The sequence below is a fragment of the Podarcis erhardii genome, assembly GCF_964252035.2.
Source record: "Podarcis erhardii genome assembly, chromosome: 1".
In the NCBI taxonomy this organism is placed as follows: domain Eukaryota; kingdom Metazoa; phylum Chordata; class Lepidosauria; order Squamata; family Lacertidae; genus Podarcis; species Podarcis erhardii.
The window spans coordinates 10,404,540-10,418,229 of NC_138497.1; the positions used below are offsets into that span (position 1 = coordinate 10,404,540).

Sequence of the window (13,690 nt, forward strand, 5' to 3'; positions counted from 1 at the left end):
GAGAGGGGGGAGTTGCATTAGGAGAACTGCAGGCAAAAGGTGAATTTTCATGAGGGATTTTACTTTTTCAAAAAAATCTCAATCTGATGTGGAAATATGGAGGAACAAACTTTAAGACTCGAAAAAGAGAAACTGAGTGAAATCGAAATTGACAGATTCACCCATCCCTAAGACAGACTCCACGTACAGCTGGTGGTAGGTAAATAAATATTAACCCCTGGGTGCATTTTATGTTCTGACTTTCTGTCTTGCCATATACAAATTATCACTCTCAATCCTCACTTTCTAGCCATGATGAAACTAGAGTCAGGTAACGGGGCACCAGCTACAGGGAAGCAGAAGCTAGACTGTTTGCAAAATGGACAGTGGTCCCTTAACATAAGAGACAGCCATTAAAACAGAATCATAGAATCGGAGAGCTGGAAGGGACCATGAGGGCATCTAGTCCAACCCCCTGCAATGCAGGAATCTTTTGCCTGACGTGGGGCTTGAACCCACAACCCTGAGATTATGATTCTCCTGCTGTACCAACTGAGCTATCCCAAGTATTATTGACGGTTGTGTTTTGTTTCCCTGCCTATAGAATTATTGTTGTTGTTGTTGTTTAGTCGTTTAGACGTGTCCGACTCTTCGTGACCCCATGGACCAGAGCATGCAGTTTGGTTAGACTCATGCTGGTAGCTTCGAGAACACTGTCCAACCATCTCGTCCTCTGTCGTCCCCTTCTCCTTGTGCCCTCCATCTTTCCCAACATCAGGGTCTTTTCCAGGGAGTCTTCTCTTCTCATGAGGTGGCCAAAGTCTTGGAGCCTCAGCTTCAGGATCTGTCCTTCCAGTGAGCACTCAGGGCTGATTTCCTTCAGAATGAAATTAATATTATTATTATTATTATTATTATTATTATTATTATTATTATCATCACCATTTTATCCTCACCACAACCCTATGAGGTAGGTTAGGGCCGAGAGAGAGTGACAGGCCTAAAGTTATCCAATCGGCTTCATAGATGACTGGGGATTCGAACCCCAATTTCCCACTGCTTCAGCCACCCTACCATGGTTTCAAGATGGTCAGCAACAAGCAAATGCCAGCTTCTTCAGAGGCTGGTGAGGGCACCATGGCAGCTTCTGTCAGCCTCTGCACCTGCAGCCTAACCCAGCAGAGCACATTTGGCCAATAATAATGCCTGTTAGGGAGAAGGAGAAAACCCAGTTGGGTCCTATCTAGCCAGCAGATTCTGGTTGGCCAGCAGATACTTGCACTCCTGCGTCTAAACAGAAGCAGTCTATCTGATTTGAAATGCCAAAAGTGGTGCCCTTAAAGGACCACGACCTTTCTTAACTTGTCCCAGATGCTATCAGTTGTGCCTCGCAAGGAGGGGTCAGCACAAGGCTAACTCCTCTGGTATCATCTGTATGTAGATCTCTATCCCAGATGATCCTTTTATATTTGCCTGCCGCTGCTGGCGACTCCTTGCGAGGGGGCACAGAACCGAAAGCCCCCTGCCCCCCGAGTTACAGAACTGCCTTTTTACAATGTCACCTCTGGAGTCATGGCAGCGTTCAGGCCAGTCTCCCCAGAGCAGGAGGCCTCCGAACTTCATCCTGCGCTGAGACCTCTAGCGCTTTTCTTCCTCCACATCCTGGCAGAGTTCCTGCAAAGTACAAACACACACAGAGCTCCTATTGTTCGCAGCCCTTCACGAGCCCCACTCGTCCTAATATGGAATTCGGCAGGAAACTCATGATTTCCTGACATACAGCAAGCTGGGGAAAATAAAGGGCTTGCGTGAAAATGAAAACCGTCCATTAAACCCCTCCAGCTTCCCTTCTCCGCTTGGGAATGCGATGGCCAGTGGGGTGGGCTTAGCACAAATCCCAGATTTTGCAGGCCGGAGCAACGAAGAGAAGGAGGCACTCTGTTCCTCAGACGGCGTCTATTTTTAACCAAAGTCCTTCTGCATCCAAGATGAAGGTTTCCTGACTCGGGCTCCCAACACGCTCGTGCCCCTATTATTGTCTTATTTATTCTTCCCCCGCGTGGTTTTCTTCTCGGCTTGAGAAAGTTCGGGCTGGGACAAGCTTGGGGATTCGGCGTTATGATTTCGTGAAGGCCCACTACTTCGAAAAGAAAACAAAAGGGGGGGAAAGGACTACAGAAACTAACTCAGGAAAGAAGGCTTTTGGGGAGCAGGGACCTTGCTGCTTCCATGTATGCCTGAGATTCTGGGGGAAGTGGGCAGGTAGATAAAAACAAACAGCCAGGATGAGCAGTAAAGATGGAGAGCACACTGACGGCAGCGTGAAGAAGATGCTTAAGTGTGTGGTCGTCGGGGATGGAGCCGTGGGCAAGACCTGCCTGCTGATGAGCTACGCCAACGATGCTTTTCCGGAAGAATACGTTCCTACGGTGTTTGACCACTACGCGGGTAAGAGCACACTTGTTTCTCCTGCCCTGAGCAGAGACTTATATCACAGTGGGGGGTGGGGGTTCTGGGGGTACTCAAGGGCACTCAGTACCGGCACCTTTCTCCCTCCCCCCAATGTTAAAAATGTGGCCCGTACTTAATGGTGAGTAACGGCACTTGTATGATTTCCTAAAAAGAAAAGTACTGCTTCTACGTTACATGGGATGAGAAGGTAAAGTTGGGTGGCAGAATTCAGGACAGTACCGATTCAGATTCTGGGTGGCTTCAGATTTTTTTTTGGGGGGGGGGGTTCCTTCATTTTGTATCCTCCCTTCTGCAAAGATGTTCTGCGTACGAAGCAACAAAGGAGCAGATCACAGCTACTCTCCTTCTGTGCGCTCATTTCTGTACCTGCACAGAGATTGGGGTTTTTTTGAGGGTGGGGAGAGATAGAACTCCACACCTGAGATGGAACTGTTCGGAGTCTATCACCTCTGTTCATTGTCTCGTTCTGTTGGTTGGCTCAAATATTCTACTTTCCTTTTGTTCTAATGGCATGTTGTGGTTATTGCAAATGTGCTCATTCTCCAGTCCCATAATTCCCACCCCACACCCCATAATTCACCTCTGGAGTTTCCATCTCTTCCAAAAAATATAAATAAATGGGGATCTCTGTATTGGATGAGAACTCCCCAGCAGAGTCGCGGTGTCTAAATTGTGAGGTCACAGGGCCAAGCTGTGGAGGATGGTTGCCAGGGAGATAGAAGATCCTCCTCCGCCTAGCCTGGCGAGTGTTCTGATTGGGCTACAGGCCCACGCATTTGTTTACTGGATCAGGAGCAGAGTGACACACAAACACGCCAATCCCCTCCCAGTAAGACTGGTTACCCTTTTGTATGAACACCAAGCCATCATCTGAATTAGGATGCACACTAGATGTTTCTTCAAGACAGAAACCCCTGATGTGCTAGATTTCTACAAGCAGGGATTTATTTATTTATTTATTTATTTATTTATTTATTTATTGCTGAGGAGGAGAATTTAGCCACCTGAGTTTCCACTTGCAGTGAGACAGCCCAGGCACAGGTGTGTCATCTCACTGAGAACTAGGCCTGTGAAGGAATGGGGGATAAATGCAGTTCAGTTAGCATTTAAAGACAAAATTACCTAATTCACACAAAATTAACAATATGCAAACCATAGACACCGGCATTCTTCAAAATTTGCACTTCCCCAAAATTTGCAGTACAAGCTCTCTGGCCAAAAAATTGGGGGAAGCGTACATAAAAAATGCACAGTTTTGGGGGTTTGGGGGTTTTGATTTGAGGGAGGTGGAATTTTTAAAATAATTCAAATTTTTTGAAGATGAAATCTGTGGAGGGAGAAGTGTGAGAGCAGGGATGGGGAACCTGCGACCCTCCAGAGGTCACCAGACTACAACTCCCATCATCCGTGAGTGCTGGCAATCTTGGCTGGGAGAGATGGGAGAGGAAGTCCAACCAGCTCTGAGGGGCCACAGTTTCCCCCACCCATGGTGAGGGCCACTTTGGGGAAAGGGTGGAATAAAAATCTAAATAAATAAGTGCTGAGATCTGAAATGGCCTCCTCAATAGACAATCGGGCGTGTGAGTCCTGCTCACCCTTCTTTAAAAGGAATAAAATAATTTACAGGGGGAAATCAACATCGCACTATGGCAACCATCAAATCAGTACAGTCATACCTCAGGTTGCGAACGCGGCGGGTTGCGCATTTTCAGGTTACATACTGTGCCAAACCCGGAAGTACAGGAATGGGTTACTTCCGGATTTCAGCACTCGCACATGCGCAGAAACACTAAATTGCACTTTGCACATGCACAGAAGTGCAGGATCACGTCACATGCATGGGCAGACACAGCACTGTGGGTTGCAAACACTGCGGGTTGCGAACGTGCCTCCTGCACAGATCACGTTCACAACCCAAGGTATGACTGTACCAGTTTTTCATCTTGCTAGATGGAACAAGCCCCATGTGCTGTTTGGGGGGGGTTCCGGGCCAGTTTTGGGGGCTCAGGGACATGCAGTGGGTGAAGAGGGGGAGAAAGTCCCATTGCACTAGGAGGAGTTAGCAGGATCCCACCCTGGATTTGGAAAATTATATAGAGCCAGGGTGGAGCAGTGGTGAGAGTGTTGGACCAGGACTTCAAATCCTGACTCAGTCATGAAGCTCACCTCAGTCCCATCATTGCCTCCCAGTCTAGCCTACCTCACAGGGTTGTTGTTAGGATTAAATGAGGAGAGAGAGAACCACTCACACGCCACCTCGAGCTCCTTGGAGGAAAAGTGTAATAACAACAGCGACAATCCTCTATCTCCGCAAGCAGATATCACTTTCTTCCACAAGAGAGCAAATCGATTGAGTTTGAAATTCAGAGACCCCCAACCTACCCCATAGGTCAGAAACAGCTCTAGTCTGGGTGGGTGGTGATTGCTTTTTGTTGTTCCTGAATCAATTTCCATTTGTACACTTTAAGCATTTGAAGATCTAAAACGCACTTGTCAAACTCATCCTTTCCTTCTCCCTTGTGGTGAATGAGTCATACATCACAACCGTCAGATCTTGCCTCCAAACAGAATTTTAGGGGGCAGCAGGAGATCCTTCTTGGCCCAGTCTGAATAGGCTTGTATTATTATTATTATTATTATTATTATTATTATTAGCTCAGAGTTAAGCGTCTGGAGTGTTCCAGAGTTTCACATTTTGCAGGAGCTGATGCTTCTGATGTTCGGCTAACATGCAGAAGCAATACAGAGCTAGCACAGAGGAGTTACTAAGAGTGCTAGGCTCGGACCGGGGAGAGCTGAGTTCGAATCATGGTGGCCATTTATGTGTCATTTTGGTGACTGTTGCATTCAAATGGTGCAAGCCACCTTGAATCCTGAACTTGGCAGAAAGGCAGGATATAAATAGTACTAATATTAATACTAATACTAATACTAATACTAATATTAATACTAATACTAATAATACTTGCTGGTTTCCATAACCGTCATCATCTTGCTTGCTCTCTTCTGCCCAGTTTTTCGTTTGTCAATATCCTTCTAAAACTGTGCTGCCCAGGACTGGAAATGAATTGGACGGGAGGTGGCGGGGGGGGGGGGGAAGGCTTATTGCTGCAGTGCCTACTGACATAAGGCAACACTCTCCAATGCTCCATTTGTGCAAAGTTTGGGTCCCCTCCACTCGCTTCTCTCTGTCTATGAATGGGGAAACTTGTGTTCCATGTGACTGCCCTTCGTATCTATTTTGGCCCTAAGATTGCAGGGGACCATTAAACTGGATGGCAGTCATGATGGCGAGGGCAGAGTGGAAGGGGAAAAGTTGTGGGATAAAGAGGGGCAAGCCTTAATGCAATGCAGAGTTCAAGCCCTCTATATTACAGTGTACCTCGGGTTACACCTGGGATGCGGGTGGCGCTGTGGGTTAAACCACAGAGTCTAGGACTTGCCAATCAGAAGGTTGGCGGTTCGAATCCCCGTGATGGGGTGAGCTCCCGTTGCTCGGTCCCTGCTCCTGCCAACATAGCAATCCGAAAGCACGTCAAAGTGCAAGTAGATAAATAGGAACCGCTCTGGCGGGAAGGTAAATGGCGTTCCCGCACGTTGCTCTGGTTCGCCAGAAGCGGCTTAGGCATGCTGGCCACATGACCCGGAAGCTGTACGCCGGCTCCCTCAGCCAGTAAAGCGAGATGAGCGCCGCAACCCCAGAGTCGGCCACAACTGGACCTAATGGTCAGGGGTCCCTTTACCTTTACTTTACCTCGGGTTACATATGCTTCAGGTTATAGACTCCGCTAACCCAGAAATATTACCTCGGGTTAAGAACTTTGCTTCAGGATGAGAACAGAAATCGTGCTCCTGCGGCACAGCGGCAGCAGGAGGCCCCATGAGCTAAAGTGGTGCTTCAGGTTAAGAACAGTTTCAGGTTAAGAACAGACCTCCGGAACGAATTAAGAACTTAACCCGAGGTACCACTGGGGGTGGAGAAACCTCTCGTTTGCCAGCCAGATCTGGGTAAATAACCTAGATGTCATTATCCTATTAGCACGGACTGAAAATGCTAAACATACGTGGTTTGTTTCCATAGTACTTGCTTACATAGACATTCCCTTAATCTCTCTTGTTTGAAATGCTGTATTTGAATTATGGGTGTTTACATTTTAACATTTCAACGGGAACAATTTTATTGAGTGTTTTCATTATGGCTGTTTATACCTTAATCTTCATGTAACAGGGTTTTATATTTTGTAAACCACTTAGAGTCTGTTTTGGCATTGAGTGGAAGATTAATTAATTCATTACTTAATTAAGAATTAATTAATTAAGAGGGAGAGAGCTTTGTGGTTGCAAAAGCAGAAAGCCGTGACTTTGGAGGTTGAAGGATGGATGGCGGCTAACAGATTGAGGTTGAATCCTGACAAGACAGAAGTACTGTTTTGGGGGGACAGAAGGCGGGCAGATGTGGAGGATTCTGTGGTCCTGAATGGGGTAACTGTGCCCCTGAAGGACCAGGTGCGCAGCCTGGGAGTCATTTTGGACTCACAGCTGTCCATGGAGGCACAGGTCAAATCTGTGTCCAGGGCAGCTGTTTACAAGCTCCATCTGGTACGTAGGCTGAGACCCTATCTGCCTGCGGACTGTCTCGCCAGAGTGGTGCATGCTCTGGTTATCTCCCGCTTGGACTACTGCAATACACTCTACGTGGGGCTACCTTTGAAGGTGACTCGGAAACTACAACTAATCCAGAATGCGGCAGCTAGACTGGTGCCTGGGGGCGGCTACCAAGACCATATAACACCGGTCTTGAAAGACCTACATTGGCTCCCAGTACGTTTCCGAGCACAATTCAAAGTGTTGGTGCTGACCTTTAAAGCCCTAAACGGCCTTGGTCCAGTATACCTGAAGGAGCGTCTCCACCCCCATCATTCTGCCCGAACGCTGAGGTCCAGCGCCGAGGGCCTTCTGGCGGTTCCCTCATTGCGAGAAGTAAAGCTACAGGGAACCAGGCAGAGGGCCTTCTCAGTAGTGGCACCCGCCCTGTGGAACGCCCTTCCAGCAGATGTCAAAGCGATAAACAACTACCTGACATTCAGAAGACATCTTAAGGCAGCCCTGTTCAGGGAAGTTTTTAACGTGTGATATTTTACTGTATTTTTTGTTTCTATGGAAGCCGCCCAGAGTGGCTGGGGAGGCCCAGCCAGATGGGCGGGGTATAAATAATAAATTATTATTATTATTATTATTATTATTATTATTATTTCGTACGAAGCGACTTGAAGCTGTTTTTCCCCCACATGTATAGGGCAGGGAGGAACAGCTGCAATATTGTGCCTGTATAAATCGCATAGAAATCAATAAAGGCATTCTCACATGGCTATTTCAGAGCCATGAAAAGTCTTGGCTGTTTTGGTTCCCAGCTGTGAGCCGGTGCTGAGCATCTGCCAGCATGAGTCAGCGTTTGGCATGCAGCTGCAAAGTCCGGGCCAATTTGCATAGCATTCTGACATGTAGACTTTACACACTGTAGACTATGGGAATAAGTGCTCCTCCCGTGTCATGTGTAAAATGCGGCGCGGAACATGCGGAGGGCCTTTTTATCCATGTGCTAGATTAACCACCCATTGTGCACCCTGCATTACAGTGGACGTTCTGCGTGTCAGGATACTGTGCAAATCTGCCTTTTGCTTTACAAGCACTGTATATAGTTCCACTTGCCCTCACATGAAAAAGGACATTGGAGAACCTTGGTCAGACCACACCAGGAATACCGTGTCCAGTTATGGGTGCCCCAATTTAAGAAGGATGTTGACAAGCTGGAAGGTGTGCAGAGGAGGGCGACTAAGATGATCAAGGGTCAGGAAACCAAGCCTGATGAGAAATGATGTACAGGTGGTACATGACACCAGTCAAGCTTGCAAAAATTTATCATTTGCCCGATAATAAATGTTGGAAATGTAAAGAAACTGAAGGTACATTCTTTCACCTTTGGTGGACGTGCCCAAGGATTAAGGCTTTCTGGGAGATGATCTATAATGAAATGAAAAAGGTATTTCAATATACTTTCCTGAAGAAACCAGAGGCCTTTCTCCTGGGCATGGTCGGCCAATTGGTGCCAAAGAAGGATAGAACGTTCTTTATGTACGCTACAGCAGCAGCAAGAATACTCATCACAAAGCATTGGAAGACACAAGATCTACCCACCTTGGAAGAATGGCAGATGCAAGTAATGGACTACATGGAAATGGCGGAAATGACTGGCAGAATCCGAGACCAGGGAGAAGAGTTGGTGGAAGAAGATTGGAAGAAATTTAAATTTTACTTACAGAAACATTGTAAAATTTTTGAATGTTGATGACGTTGAAATGAAATGAAGTGGTTCTAGTAATAAGGTAAAATAAGAATATGTAAGAATGGATTGATATTAGATGAAAATTTGAAGCTATAATATGTGAGGAAAATAATTAAGGATAAATCAAGAGGGTATGAATTTGCTGAACCAATTTTTAAATGGAATACAAAAAAGGGAGATGTGAGGAAGTCAGGAAAACAAGTTAATGAATGGTGAGAAATTAAAAAGAGGGATTTTTCTTTTTTCTTTTTTCTTTTTCTTTTTATGTTAAATTTAAATTTTGTATTTTTGTATTTTTGTGTTTTTTGTTTATTGTCTTGTAACTCTTTTCTTGTTAAAAAATTAATAAAATATCATTAAAAAAAAAAGGAAACCAAGCCTGATGAGGAACGGTTGAAGGAGCTGGGCATGTTTAGCCTGGAAAAGAGGAGACTGAGAGGAGATGGGATAGCCCTCTTCAAATATCTTAAGGGCTTTCACATGGAAGAAGGTGCAAGCTTGGTTTCTCCTGCTCTGGAAGGTAGAACTTGAATCCATGGCTTCAAGTTACACGAAAGGAGATTCTGACTAAACATCAGGAAGAGCTTTCAGGCAGAAAGAGCTGTTTGACAGTGGAACAAACTCCGTCAGGAAGTGACAGACTCTCCATCCTTGGAGGTTTTCAAGCAGATGTTGTATGGCCATCTGTTGTGGATGCTTCAGCTGAGATTCCTGCATTGCAGGGGGTTGGACTAGATGACCCTCAGGTTCCCTCTACAATTCTCCCTTTCTCCCTAATAGTACAACAATGGTGTGGTCATGCACTGAAGCTGAGTGTTGGAAGATTCAGGACAGACAACAGGAAGTAGCTTTGGCCTGATCCCCTTCATCCATTGATCTCAGCGCAGTTCACAACATAAAAATACAAGATAAACCCCCCCACACAAAATACCACAATAAAAACAGCAATAAACCAATAACCCCGCCTCCTCTCCAACCCCTTCCACAACTCATTTAAAACCTATCAGGTATTAATCAGACAAACAGCTGGTTGAAGAGGAATATTTTTTTTTTGCCTTGTGCCTAAAGGTGTATAATGAAGGCACCAGGCAAGATTCTTTGGAGAGAGCATTCCACAAGCAGGAGGCCACCACAGAAAAGGCCCGTTCTCATGTTGCCACCCTCGGGACCTCTTGTGGAGGAGGCACACAAAACAGGGCATCAGATGGTGATTTCAGGGTCTGGGTCAGTTCATATGGGGTGGGGAGGCATCCTTGAGGGATTGTGTGGTCCTGAGCAGTTTAAGGCTTTACAGGTCAAAACCAGCACTTTGCATGGAAACTAATTGGCAGCCAGTGGATTCAGTCCAGAATCAGTGCAATAGGCTCAAACCATGTTGCCTATGCAACATATCTAATGTACATCCCATCAAACAAAAAACGGTAGAAAATGTGTTTGAGAAGACTAAACAATGGGATTCCTAATAATAACCCAAGAGTCACTCAGTGCAACTTTGGTTTGAAGGAAATCCAGGGTGTTCGAGAAACTGATCAGAGTCTTGGGGTGCCAACAAAGCCTTTCATTATGCCAAACATTGTCAGGGAAGGTGAATAAAAACACTTCCTGCCATTTCCCTGGACAATGAAGTCTTGAAACTTCAAAAAAGAAAGACATAATATGTTTAGGATTGTGGGAATGTTCAGGGTAGCAGGAGATGATATATTGTTTATTAATATCCTTCCTAACTTGCGCCAGCAAGTTCCTTTATGTAGCAGAGTTGTTGTTGTTTAGTCGTTTAGTCGTGTCCGACTCTTCGTGACCCCATGGACCAGAGCACGCCAGGCACTCCTGTCTTCCACTGCCTCCCGCAGTTTGGTCAAACTCATGCTGGTAGCTTCGAGAACACTGTATATTAAGGGTGAGCCCTTAATATACACACCTGGTGTCAAAAGCCAGGGCGAAAAATGAGCAGAATTGGTAATTTGTGCAGAACTGTGATTTGTGCGGCAGACTGCTTGAAACACGCCTGCCAGGACATAGCAAATATGGAGGAGGGGGCGTTGCTCGATGATTTAATTTCAGGAAACTTCCAAAATCCTGGTATTTAAAAAAAGAAGAAGGGGAGGTCATGTTTTCTATTAAAATCCCTGGTGAAGCCCCGAATGGAGCTCTCAGAATGTTGGCTTTATTTTCCCCGTTTTGCTTGGACAGCAGCAGCTGTATTGCCAAGCAGGGGGAATTTGTGGATATTAATAAAGCCTCAGAAAATGTTTGTCCTTTGGGGAATGTGACAAAAATAACACAATGAAAATGGTCCATTGATACTGAAGTTGCCCTCGCTATTTACGTCCATGTATATATATAAATGTGTGCATGTCTTTTGCAAGATCTCCCGGGGGCAGGAAATGGTGGGGGGGCTTATAAAACTGCCTCTAGTTTTCTAAAAAGTCATGGCAAGTCTATTTTTTAAAAAAAAATGTAAATAAATATATTTGACGGGTAAATGATACTCTACCCAAAAAAATACAGAACTAGTCATCTGCTACCTATAACTACATACTTGAATACCTGGGAGGGCTGGTTGAATTTCTGTAGTTTGGATTTGCTAGTAGTTGTTATGGACTCCATATGTTAGTTCCTTTCATTTGTATAGCTGCTTTAAAAGGATATTTTTTAAAATGTGTTTTTTTTAAAGGGGGGAAACTGCCTCCCTCTACAAATCAGGCAGGTACATAGCTCTTTTCATCTTTAAGTAGAGATCTTTATCCCACTCTGGATTGGATTTGAAATTGTTTTTACGTAGCGAAGTGTTTTTAATTGGTTTTACATTTTAAAAGTGTTTTTAATGGTTATAACTGTTTTTTATTATTATCTATTAAATTCAGCAATTGCTTTCATTAGCGATGTTTTCATTGTGAAATCCCTTTGAGGTATTTTATGGGAAGTGATTCACAAATGGAATAAAACAAAAGCACACTTTGTCTGTGGTTGGTGTGTTTTTTAATGCATCTTTTGTACCGCTCAGAGATTTATTTGAAATATGGAACGATATATTTCTCCTTTAATGCTGGGCCACCATCAGCCTTCTAAATCCACCCATGGGGGGGGGAATGTTGCCAAATGTCAGGAAAAACCCAGATATATGGGGAAAATGCTTAACAACTTAACTTTTTGAAATATGGCAACGCTAGCTAACTCTGCCCAGGAGTTTCCATGTTTGGTTTTTTTTTAAAAAAAGGTAATCTGTCCTTCTAGTGAGCACTCAGGGCTGATTTCCTTAAGAAGGGATCGGTTTGATCTTCTTGCAGTCCGTGGGACACTCAAGAGTCTCCTCCAACACCAGAATTCATCTTCATTTCATAATCCATATTTTGTATCTGTCCATATTATCCTTAGTACCGTATTTTTCGCCCTATAGGACGCACATTTTCCCCTCCAAAAATGAAGGGGAAATGTGTGTGCGCCCAAGGGGTGAATGCAGGCTTTCGCTGAAGCCTGGAGAGCGAGAGGCATCAGTGCGCACCGACCCCTCTCGCTCTCCAGGCTTCAGGAAGCTCTGCGCAACCCTCAGGAGACCAGCTCTGAGGGTTGCGCAGAGCTGCCTGCAGTCCTGGGCTCAGCGCAGCTCTGCGCGGCCATCGGGAGCGGGGTGCGAAGTCCCGCCCGGCTCCCGGTGGCTGCGCAGAGCTGCCTGCAGTCCCGGGCTCAGCGCAGCTCTGCGCGGCCATCGGGAGTGGGGTGCAAAGTCCCGCCCGGCTCCCAGTGGCTGCGCAGAGCTGCCTGCAGTCCCGGGCTCAGCACACTTCTCCCCATCGCCAGCCCCACAAGCTCGGGGGACAGCGGGGAGGCGGAGCGCGCCTTCCCGCTGTTCCCCGACCTGGTTCTTCCAGCCCCGCACCTGGGGGGGAAATAAAATGTTTTTTCTTTATTTCCCCCCCCCCCCCAAAAAAACTAGGTGCATCCTATGGGCTAGTGCGTCCTATGGGACACAAAATACGGTAATTGTTACATTACAAGTGTTATTAAAATCCTGCTAATGTTCTCATCTGCTTACAGTGGTCTCCTAAATAAGCCATAACTCCCCCCCCCCCAATTCTTTCCTGAAGTTTTTGTCTTCTTGGTTCCTGAGCTTTCCAGTCAGTTTTGCAATTTCAACGTAGTCCATCAGCTTGTCTTCTTTCCATCTCTGGGCTGATTCATGCCTCCTTGCTGGTACAGGCCCCCACAACCTCCCCCCAAGTAAGATTCCAGCCCCCTCACCCCCAGGGGCACACTGATTTGTGTCCTGCCAGGCCCTACATCTATGCTCACACTAGAAATTGTAAATTTACAAGGTGTTTCTTGGTCCCACTTTTTTCTGCTCAAGTTTCCCCTGCAACCTGGGGCAATTATTTCAAGGCCAAAGCCTACTCAATTAAGGCAGGTTGTTCACACTTGAGGGTACAGCACTCTCTCACTGATGCATCCCAGATGGAGTTTTCATGTGAGCTCAGCTCACACTGGGCCCTCTTAAACGGCCGTCATTCACACATTCAGCTGTGACTCATTGAGTGATAAGTCATGAGGTGATAAGATATCAAGTGATATATCTGCATGAGTGATTCGGTGCTTCGTCAGCCCCAGTTGGGTTTGTCATGGGTAGAGAAGCAGACTTCAGATGACTGTGCTCAAGCCAGCAATGACTTCTGAAGCTTTTAACCTTGTTGAAAGTCTTCCCCACCACTTCTCACCAGGGTCGGATTTAGGTTTGATGAGGCCCTAAGCTACTGAAGGTAATAGGGCCCTTTATATGTCCAGCTGTCCTTTGTCAACAACAAAAAGTTGCTGTTTTTGTGTTGAATATATGCTATATGGTAATTTATGGACCTAACAAGTATCTAAAGCCGTTTGCACATAACAAAATATGTATTTTATCAA

At 45.7% G+C, this 13,690-nt stretch overlaps 1 protein-coding gene across 1 annotated transcript in view; it reads left to right on the top strand.

Moving 5' to 3' along the window:
• The first annotated feature begins 1,555 nt into the window (after positions 1–1,555).
• Positions 1,556–13,690, top strand: part of RHOJ (ras homolog family member J) — a 56,513-nt gene continuing 44,378 nt past the window's right edge. Inside the window, exon 1 of the mRNA XM_081866479.1 lies at positions 1,556–2,427. Coding sequence (XP_081722605.1) covers positions 2,265–2,427 — 163 coding nt within the window. The 5' untranslated portion in view covers positions 1,556–2,264. The remainder of the gene's footprint in view (positions 2,428–13,690) is intronic.